The 11,782-nt window shown below is 30.9% G+C and overlaps 1 protein-coding gene across 1 annotated transcript; it reads left to right on the forward strand.

Moving 5' to 3' along the window:
• Positions 1 to 2,961: 2,961 nt before the first annotated feature.
• Positions 2,962 to 3,927, forward strand: LOC145039322 (F-box protein At5g03100-like). Its single transcript, XM_078987392.1, has one exon. It carries the CDS (start codon positions 2,962 to 2,964, stop codon positions 3,925 to 3,927), a length of 966 nt encoding a protein of 321 aa, XP_078843518.1.
• The last annotated feature ends 7,855 nt before the right edge of the window (positions 3,928 to 11,782 follow it).

The following is an 11,782-nucleotide window of genomic DNA, read 5'->3' on the forward strand; positions in this document are numbered from 1 at the left end:
CTTACTAGTGTAAAGTAAAGCAACAATATAGAATGATACAAAAACGAATATACAAATCAGTCCAATTAAAATGAATTGTTAGGCAAACATAGGATGAAATTAAAAATGAAATTACATATCTATGTAATAAGAATTTCTTATAAATTCACGAGGTGAATCATAAATCTACAAAAACTTTTTTCAATAATCACTGTACAAACATATATCAATTTTAATCCTAAAATGAATAATTTGAAGACAACCACATCTTAGAGAAAAGAAGGAACACGAAGCAAAAACATTAGTCTGCTAAAAGAAAAATTGATGAAAAAAATTTATATTAACAACTCTTTCAAAAAATGTAACTCGCTCAACAAAAAGTCATCAAACATAAATATAGATCATTAATTTCGATGGAAAATGCAAATATAATATAATTCTAACCAAACTAAAAAAATATAAGTTACAAATAATGCGGTGATTTGCTTTTAGAGTTTTAAATACATACCTGGCGTTGAAAATTGACATTAATGAAACCTAGATTGTTGGTGTATTTAGGATTTTACATAAATTGACGATGAAAACTGGAACTGGAAGAGGAAATTAGACGTCAAAGAAGAACTTGAGTGAGGAGGCTACACCGTCTGGAGGTGATGCGATAGCAGGAGGAAGGAAAGATAGAAATCGATTGCAGAAATTGGTTCAATAAAATAGCTCAAAAATCAAACTACATTGATTTTCAATGATGTATCTCCACTCATAAGTGAGTTCTTCGGATGCCACTTTTTCCAATTTGGAAGTGAACACCATTAATCATAGATTATATTTCACCATATCTATAATTTTCGGCGAATCTACATTGATTTTAGGCATCCGAATCACCAGAAACATTTATTTGGTCAAACCAGATATCGTCGACGGTCTGGAGATTATTGAATATGGATGGTCGGACGTGAGATGGTCAGAGGCGGGATGAAGGGTGTGTGTGTGTGTGCATGTGTGAGTGTGTGTGTGTGTATGAGAGAGAGAGAGAGAGAGGAGATAGAGGGATAGAGTATAAGGATATTATTTAGCCAATATTCAATTTGATCGAAGAAAATAATTTTTTTTATAAGGTACATCTGTATTATTTTTTTCAATTATTTACAAAAATGCCACATATCAGTTTTAATAAGGTATCTTTGTGTTATTTTTTTTTCAATTATTTACAAAAATGTCACAAATCATTTTGATCTTCTCTTATTTTGATTTAACGAATTTTGTTTAGTTCTCGAGAAATTAATTCTTTAATGATCATTATTTTCTCTCTCTCTCTCTCTCTCTCTCTCTCTATATATATATATATATATATATATATATATATATATATATATATATATATATATATATATATAGGGCTTAGGGAATATGTGGTTGTTATGTACCTAAGCTTATATATAGAACTCCCCAAACAATGTAGTTTTGATCAATCTATATTCAAACTAATCGTGACATCTCTTTTAATATTCTCCCTTAATCATGTGACTTACTAAATAGATCGAATATATGTTCTTTTTATTAATTGTGTCTAAAAACTTAAAGCGTTAGAATTCATGCCCATTTAATCAATCCTACTACATTTTAAATGAATACTAATAAAATAAAAGATAAAAAAAGAATATAACATAAGTTAATCAAGATGTTCACAAATCATTCGATATGGTTTTTTGATTGAAAGACAAAACGTTTGAGTTATATTCGTTAAAAATATTAGTTTTTTTTCCCTATAAACTTAAATGATTTTTTTTGCAATAAAAATATATATAATTGATTTTTTTCATTCCATAATTTAACTCAATTCAATGATATTTTATTAAAACAACATTAAGAGACAATGAAATTGGATTTGTTTTGTTTAAAACTACATAGTTTAAAAAGTTATATACATAAGCTTAGGTACATAACAGATACATATTCATTTTTCCCATATATATATGGGGATAGGGAATATACATTACAGCCCCACCTAAGCTTAAGTTCTAAACTTCTAAAATATGTCGTTTTAACATGCTAGATATACCCGGTTTGGTTTCACTTGGTAAATATATCATCCACCACAACATTTCTTTCTTTCATTATCGTTTTACCATCCCTGTTTTCTTTACTCAATTATCGTTTATTATTTCACCCAGGTAAGGTGGGGCTATAATGTATATTCCTTTTTCCCTATATATATATATATATATATATATATATATATATATATATATATATATATATATATATATATATATATATATATGGTAAAGTGAATATACCTAACAACCTTATATAAGCTTAGGTACCTAACCTCATCAAACTACGTCATTTTGCATTAAATTTTCATTGCAATCATCCAAGGTTCTTAAACTTCATTCCTAAACTTGATTTACTTCAAAAAAATTTTGGAAATTCATCATTATATTTCTCCTACATCCTTTTATTTGTAGTGGTAGGATAAGAAGCCCATCAGGTGGCATTCGATACAAAGACGTAATGTAAAAGAAAGATATTGGTGAAAGTCCAAAGATTTTGAAAGTAATCAAGTTATGGGGTTGAAGTTTAAGAACCTTAGGCAATTACCATGTAAATATGATACAAACCGATGTTGTATTATGGAGTTAGGTACCTAAGCTTATATAAGGTTGTTAGGTATATTCACTTTACCCATATATATATATATATATATATATATATATATATATATATATATATATATATATATATATATATATATATATATATATATATATATATATATATATATATATAGTAAATCTTTTATATATGGTAACTATATATATGTGTTAATAAAATTTTAGTTAACTTATATATATGATTCTAAAATGTTTGAGTTTATTCTTAAATTAAAAGCTTGAGGAAATTAGATCTAAAGATTATCAGCTAGGTATATATAAAGCAATAGGGTTTGGTGTTTTTCTTGTGACCCATACACATACATAGATGGAGAAACGGAGGCGAAGGCGTTCACAGTTAGAAGATATTCCCAACTTGTACCACGATATACAATCGCGGTTGCCGGTAGAAGAAGCCGCCCGTACAAGCGTCTTGTCTAAGTCATGGCTGCATGCTTGGTATACCATCCCTATCATCAGGTTTCCTCTAACACCTGCAACATTGGTTGACAAGGAAGAAGATAAAGAAAAAGTAAAGCCGATGGAGGAGCTGGTCGATCGAACTCTGATACGATATCTCCGTGACAACATACCAATAGAAATCGTTGACCTTACCATCGACATGACAAATCAGGAGTTGGCTTCTCTTGCTGAAAAATGGATCAGGCTCATGGCAACCAAAGGTAGTACACTGAAACAGCTTTCCCTTAGAATCTGCATTAGCAGTGACTACTCGGTTACTTTGCCAGCAGAGATACTCTCCTCCGGTCGTAACCTAACCGATTTAGAAATTTCATGTTCTTCCTCAATTGGGTTACAGATGATGAATCCCTTTTCGATGACTAGCCATCCTGTGATCATCAACTGTGTGTGCCTACGACGATTACAATTGAAGAATGTGCACATAAGTGAAGAGGTACTTGATGACATATTTTCTATTTGTAGGTTGCTTGTGAGGGTAGATCTTTCATGTTGCTCGGGCTTCAGGAGAGTCAAGGTTCAAAACCTTCATCGTCTTAACCAATTCAGAATAAATTCAGCAGGTAAACGAAACCCCGTTGTGTTGGAAATCAATGATGTTCCAAATATTCGTTTGTTTACCCTTGAAGGGAACACTCTTCTTCCATCCATGGATTCACTAGGAAGCTTGACGCCATTATGGTTAGGTGGTATGATCGTGGACGATGCTTTTTTGCATATTATCAAATCTAAATTTCCTTTTCTCGAGAGTTTGACCCTTGATATGAAATTGTCGAAGTTGGAAAGCTTCGATATCACACATGTGCTTCGATGAAGAGATTGTCGTTGCTGTGGTGCTCACATATGCTTATCGACGTAAAAGTTTACGCTACAAAATTAGTTTTTTTCTATTTTTTCTGGCGAGACGACAATGCCTCGTCTCTTGTTTCCAGCAATTGTTCTCGAGGAAATCCAGATTGAACTTTCTCTGATCAGGCGTCCCATGGATAATTCTTTTTTTCTTAAGATGAGGGAAGCTTTCACGTTATCAAGAAAGTGTGACATTCAAATTCAAATACATGGTATATTAGCATCGGACATCAACATCGACCTCGATGATTTAAGAAGAAGAGTTCCGTTTCCGGCTATGAACGTGCAACGGGTGTCGTTTAGAACTTTTTCAGATGATGGCTTGTGGCCGGATAGCACTCCATTTTTTGATGCGTTCTTTATGATTTGCCATCCAAAGCATGTAGAAGATCAGTCCTTGAATAACAACAATCACTTTTGCAAGCTGATGATGTTGGAGAAGAAAAACAGAAAGGGGTATTGGGGTGATTAATTACCTGAAAGATGTTGAAATAAGACGTCAATGTCTTGGTGATGAAAAATGGGAAACCCTAACAAATTCTTGGAGAAGCTTTCTAGACCGATCGGTGGAGGAATGGTCCGGAGTTGAGTTCAAACTATACTGGCATTCGATTGAATGATTTATTTTACTATTTTCTATCTTGTTTTAATTTTTATTTTATATTATACTAGGCATAACGCATTTATTACATATTTTCATTTTAAAAAAATATATATAAAATTTTAAATAAATTTTGAATTTATAAGAAAAAAATAAAAAAATATTAAATTATTAAAATTAAATTGTTTGTTTTTTTTTTAAATTAATGACAAATGATTTTCTAATATGTGCTTAAAAGCATATATAAGAAACATTAATTAATGACAAATATTACTATAATTGAATGTAAAATATATTAATTATAAGAAATAATATGTTAATTAAATGTGACATGTATTAATTATCTTCATAATAAATGTATTTTGAATTTAATTATAATAATATTTTTCATAATTAATACTCTTATATTTCTCTCAAGACCTATGTAGTCAATAGCGATGCTATAGCGGCGCTATAGCAGTTAGCAGAGGTAAGGAAACGCTATGTCGAAATAGCGGTTTAGAATAGCGGTGACGCTATTAGCGCCGCGATTTACCGCTATTTACCGCGATTATGATCACCGCTATTTGAATAAATTTCATTTTTGGGCTATTTTACATAAAAAAAAACATTTTATGTCATTCCATTGAATAAAATAGTTTTTTCTTATCCCCTAACTAAAACTTTTGTATCATTCCATTGAATAAAATTGTAATTTTGTGAATATCATGACTTTCATTGAAACCATGTATTTGTTGTGTTGTTACTGGTGTTGAACACGTGAAGTACTACATTATGATTAACTATCAAATTACTTAATCATTTTATATGATAACTGTAATTGTGTTAAAGTATGATAAAATAGTAAGTATTTCATATGTTTTCTTGTTAATTGTGTTAAAGTGTGATTAACTGGGGCATTGGTAACCGATCTGTAAAGTATGATTAACTAATTATGATATCTGAAGTATGATTAACTAAATTTGATATATGAATTATGATTTAGTGATTAACTAATCAACCGTATTAGGTTGAATTTTAAAGTATGATTTACTGATTAATACTCTAATATATATAAATTCTAAATAATATAAAAAACGCTATATCACCGCTATACCGCTGCGAAAACCGTGATTTCAAATAGCGGTCGGTGACCGCTATTATATTTTTGACCGCGATAACTGCTTAGCTCAAGACACATATTAGAAAATCCGTTTAAACAAATAATTTAGATAAATAAACAAAGAAAATTAATAAAACTTTAATTTAAAAATACAAAATTGCAAAAATCGTCCCTATGGTATGCATTTTTTTGGGGTTTTAGTCCAAACCCCGACTTTTTTGGATTGGTGGTCATTTTGAGCTATTTTGCTTGCAATTTTGGTCCCTGTCCAAACTAAAAAGACTATTATACCCTTAATGAACTTATTTTTCATTTTTCTTTCACTTTTTAATATTATTATTATTAAATATAAAAGTGGGCCCACTTATTCACCCTCTCTCTCTTTCTCTCTCTCTCTCTCTCTCTCTCTCTCTGTCTCTCTCTCTCTCTTTGAGTGTGTATTCTACTGTATGAAAAACATTTCCCCATTTCTTCATCTTCTTGATTCCAATCATCCACCAATACTGATGGCATGGCTACCCAAGCTTCCCTCTTTGCATTCGTAATCCCCAATCAAACCTTCCCATGGAAATAATCACAACTCACCTCCTTCAACAACGTCAAACCATCCAAACCCACCACTCGTTTCAACACCATCAAAGTTGCAGTGACAGGGGAGGTCCCCACCAAAGAAGCTCTGATGGGATTCATCCCACCTGAACTAGAGCCCAACACCTCATCTCCAATCTTCGCTGTAATACCCCACCGGAACAGCTCCCTCCGCCACTCCCTGTTGCCATGGTAAAAACCCACCACCACTGTGTTTATTTTGCTTAGTACCGGAGCCCCAAACATCCCCGACCCTTACTCCTTCCTCCCCTCGTATCTCACACATCGATTTCTCTCCCTTTATCGGCCACCGTAGCAGTTCCATACAACAACCCCTCTAGATGTCTTCCCCCTTTATCGTCTCACTCTTTTCTCATCGAACTAGAATAAGCTTTAGGGATTTCAAAAGATGAGGCGGTTTATAACATCTTGTTCACAGTTTGTTTCAATACTTTTGGGGGATCAAGATTTTGGTTCCCAATATACTAAAATGGCTCGGCCATGATGGAACTAATTTACATACCTAATTGGTGGAGGAGATCATAGGTGCGATCAAAACCCACGATGGTGGGAAGGTGAAGATGACGGCAATGGAGCAGATGCCCTTGATGAAATATGTGGTCTACGAGTCTCTTCGAATCGAATCACCTGTAGTCTTACAATCGAATCACACGACGCCATTTTCAAAGTGAAAGAAGGGAATATGTTATTCGGATACCAGCCATTTGCGACCAAGGATCCCAAAGTGTGTGACCGTGCGGAAGAACTTGTTCTGAATCGGTTTGTGGGTGATGGCGAGAAACTTTTAAATTATGTGTCGTGATCAAACGCCTTGAACGAGCTTGAAGAATGATTGAGCTATGTCTAAACCTTCTTGATCCAAGGTTGAAGATGATGCGGTTTTCTGCATTTTATACCACTTTGACAGAGACAGTGGTTTGGTTTTTTTTTTTTTTTTTTTTTGGGGGGGGGGGGGGGAGAGAGAGAGAGAGAGAGAGAGAGAGAGAGACGTGGGCCCAAATTAGTTAATTAATTTATTTTTCATTTAAATTAAATAGAAAACACATAAAAAAAATATATCAAAAGGGCATAATAGTCTTTTCAGTTTACCGAGGGACAAAAAACGCAACGAAACTAGGTCAAAAGGACCAGAAATCCAAAAAAGTCGTGGTTTGGACTAGCACCCCAAAAAAATGTATACCACAAGGACCAATTTTGCAATTTTGTCATTTAAAAATTTGAAATTAGAATGAAGTCAATTAATGAATTTGATATTAATTTATTGTTACATTTATTGCAATTATTACATTTAAATTTTATGTGAAAATTAATAAAATGAAAAAAACCATAAAATGTCATATGGAAAAAAAAATTAATTGAAAATAACCACAAAATGACATGCGGCCAAATCAATAACAATGTGACATCTGGCAAAAAGTTCTTTATTTATTAGAAAGGACTAGTTGTGATACCTATGTATTATGTAGGTTAATTTAAAAATAAATAAATATAATAGTCAAAATATTTGAAAACTTTGAGTTTATAAGAAAATTTGAAAAATAATGAATTATTATAATAGAAATATTTCTTTATCTTTTAAATTTAAACAAATAATTTAAATAAATAAAAGAAACTAATAAGCTTTAATTTTGAAAATTTTGAAATTATAAGGTAAGTTCATTAATGAAATTGATATCAATTTATTACTATATCTATTACAATTATTATATTAAAATATTATATGGAATTTAATAAAATAGAAAACTCATAAAATGACACTTGGAAAAAAAAAATTAATTTAAAATAACAATAAAATGACATTTTACAAATTGAATAAGAATGTGACAAGTGACAAAAAAAAACATTCATTTATTAGAGAGGAGTAGTTGTGAAGTATTACATGAGTTAATTTAAAATATATATATATATATATATATATATATATATATATATATATATATATATATATATATATATATATAAATGTTAAAGTATTTGTGAACTTTGAATTTATAAGAAAATAAGAAAAATAATGAATTATTATAATGAAAATGTTTTTTATCTTTTAAATTTAAAAAAAAAATAATAAAGAAAAGAAGCTAATAAGCTTTAATTTTAGAAATTTGAAATTAAATAGTAAGTTTAATAATGAAATTGATATCTATTTATTACTACATTTATTTTAATTATTACATTAAACTATTATGTGAAATTTAATAAAATAGAAAAACTCATAAAATGACATGTGGAAAAAAAACTAATTCAAAATAATCACAAAATGACATTTAACAAATTGAATGAGAGTAGGATAAATAGCAAAAAAAAAAAATCATTTCTTAGAAATGATTAGTTATAATACCATTATTTGCATGAATTGATTAAAATAAATAAATATGCATCATTAATAATTTTTAAAGTAAAGTTTCCAAATAAATAAAGATGAATAAATAAATACTTTAATTTATACTAATAAAATTATTGACATATTTTAAATATTTTTATGATACTATTTCCTGTAAATAAAAAAAAAATTGTTGTTTATTATTAAAACAAATAATCTCTTATAAAACAAATATCCTTATATCCTAAGCGTCATCATCCAATTTGGTATTTTCTTGAAACCGAAATTCTTTTGCTTTTGAAAAGGATCTTATTAAAATTGTTATGATATATTTACTAGCCGAGATCTCACTTATTTTATTTGATAGAGCTTTTCATGCCTTCAACTTCAACTACTTCAAAGGTCTAAATCTGAGCAATGTATTTTGTTGAAATGTTATTTTAGAATCCCCATATTAAAATTCAAACTTGTACTTACATTTAAATTCTTATAATAATAAATGTTTTTTTTGCCACTTATCAATCTTTCATAAGTTTTGACACTTGTCATTTTGTGGTAATTTTGATCCACTTGTCAATTTTTAATTTGTTTTAATTTTTAATTAAAGTTATATACTTATATTTGTTAAGTATTAAATATCATATATATGATATTAAATTGTAATAAATAAGGTTGTTTCTTTCTTATTTTAAAATTATATACTTTAAGTTTAATTATTTTTTAAATCAACCCGTATAATATACAGGTCTCACACCAAGTTTTTAATATAAGCTGTTTTTTTTTTTCGATAACTAATCGGTATCTTTTAGCTAACAACCTGTACACCTTGCGACTTCTTCTTTTGGGGCCTCTTTATTTTTTAAGCCGACCACCATAGCTTGTTGACAATTATTATTATTATTATTATTATTATTATTATTATTATTATTATTATTTAATTCTTGAGAAAATAAATGGATTTGTTGCGAAAGAAATATATATCAAATAATATGTTTATCAACAAAACAAAACTAAAAAAAGTACAATTGAAATTTAATAAAACAACTTCTAGTTTTCCATTATCCATCCACATGACATCTCATTTATCATACAATAAAATCACAACAATCTTATGAATAACAACAGTATCAAGCTGGTAGTATTTATTTTGGTTGGTGTGGAGCCGGTGGCTAAAACTTTTGGAGGTGATCGGCTTTCTTGGCTTTGGCTAAAGAGGGTACAATCATTAGCTTCAATCGTGTCTGCTTCTGATGTTCGACGTTTTCTAGTCCAATCGAATTCTTCCACTGACCGCCAACAGAAGAGGTAAAGATCACCGTCTCTATCGGGACTTCTCTCGCATCTACCCACTGTCTTCTCCTCATTAATCTTCTTTCTATTGTTCTTTTATGGGCATTTAGCCCCTCACGATCGATCAACGCTTCCTCGATTTTGCGTATACTAATGCTTTGTCGTCTAAATCCAACTAACGAGAAGGGAAATCGTCTCCGGTATCGACATTGACTATGAACTCATTTTTGTGCACCACCATCAACCCTCGCACCGACTCATCCACACTATTTGTTTACGTACACACACATAGCAATTACCACCACCGTTTGCCTCCATTTGTTGAAGGAAGATGGAAATAGGTTGCGATGCTCCTGTCTTATTGAATCGTCGATTTCCAATTTGCTTATCAACCTATCGATGTGTGATTTCATTCCTAGAATGTGGGCACACACGGATTTACCATCTTCATGTTTCATTTCCAATAGGGCCTTAGTGATATTGAACATTTCAATTCTTCGATCTTGTGAGTTAGGGAGAACAATTGGAGGAGGAGGAGGAAGTGAAACATGATTTCTCGTTCCTCGATCGAATCATGGAATATCATCTTCATGTGGAATGCTTGTTCCACGGGATTTGAGAAGACCATAGTTATCGAACTTTGACATCTACAAAACGGGAGAAAACAAATTCAAGTTAGTTGATCGATTGAGTCCTTAGTAAATCACCCAAATGAGATACTAAGGCTAGGACCCAACACAATACGCTACAACCTAGAAAAGGGATGTCGTAATCTAGTTGCAGAATATTTGAAGGTAAGTGAATGACGATTCACTAATTTCCACCATGAAAAACGAAAAAGAAATTTAAATTTTAAATCTATGAAAACTCCTAGATCCTTTGAGATTCATTGAACATTTCAATGGCATGTTTAAATCTCGATATGCCCCTCTTGTTTGTGACTGGGATGCCGAGGATCACAAAGCGGGTGTGAATAACCATGCAAACTTACATGGTGCCCTCACATGTTACAATCACCTATTCGATGTGCCGGTAAACCACATATGCTCCACCAAACTATGACAAACATTGAGCCACCCTTTGCTACCTTTGCTTAGAACCATTTAGTGTGCCGGTAAACCACACACGCTCCACTAACGTCTTCGCAAGGGCACAAAGTGTAATTTCATGGAATTGCATCAATTCACTTTTGCCTAAGTAACTAAGATTGGGAATTTGAAAAACATTTAGTTACTTTGTATTTCATTATACTTATAATGGAAGGCTTCGTCTTATCCTACCCGTTCGGCTAACGACCCTCCACTAGTCAAGAGTGCGGTGAGTAAGAGTGGATACCCATTCAATCGCCATATTATAGGCAATTTCCTTAAACACCCCTTATAGACCAGCTTCGTGAATGAGGCCTACTAACGGTAAGACTGACTTTAACTCATACATATATATAATGTTAGACTTTTAATGTTATATATAGTATAGGATGTATTTTACACTTTTAGAATACTAGGTGGTCAAATTTAACAATTATACTTTTAATTGAATTAAATTGTAAACCAAAACTTTTATGGATTTATTAAACCTCTTTTAATTATACACCTTAATTAATTAATAAAACCACAAGGGTGTGATTTGAAATTTTTCAAAACATTACTAGGGTTTTAGAATTTAACATTCCTAATTAAACTTTTAATCAACTTTTAAATTCCAAAACTTGAGGGCAAGTTTTGAAACATTTCAAAACATTAGGGTTTAGAATTTAAATATCCATCAAAATTAAACTATTTAATCAAAATTTAAATTCCAAAACTTGAGGGCAAGTTTTGAAACATTTTTCAAAACATTAGGGTTTTAACTATTTAAATTTCAAAACTTTTGGGTTCAAATTTAAACGATAAAACCTA

The sequence above is a fragment of the Lactuca saligna genome, chromosome 4 (assembly GCF_052625555.1).
Source record: "Lactuca saligna cultivar CGN05327 chromosome 4, ASM5262555v1, whole genome shotgun sequence".
Taxonomy (NCBI): Eukaryota; Viridiplantae; Streptophyta; class Magnoliopsida; order Asterales; family Asteraceae; genus Lactuca; species Lactuca saligna.

What these genes read in the sequence shown, in the direction of transcription:
- LOC145039322 (XM_078987392.1), top strand. Translation starts at nt 2,962, where the DNA reads ATGGAGAAACGGAGGCGAAGGCGTTCACAGTTAGAAGATATTCCCAAC.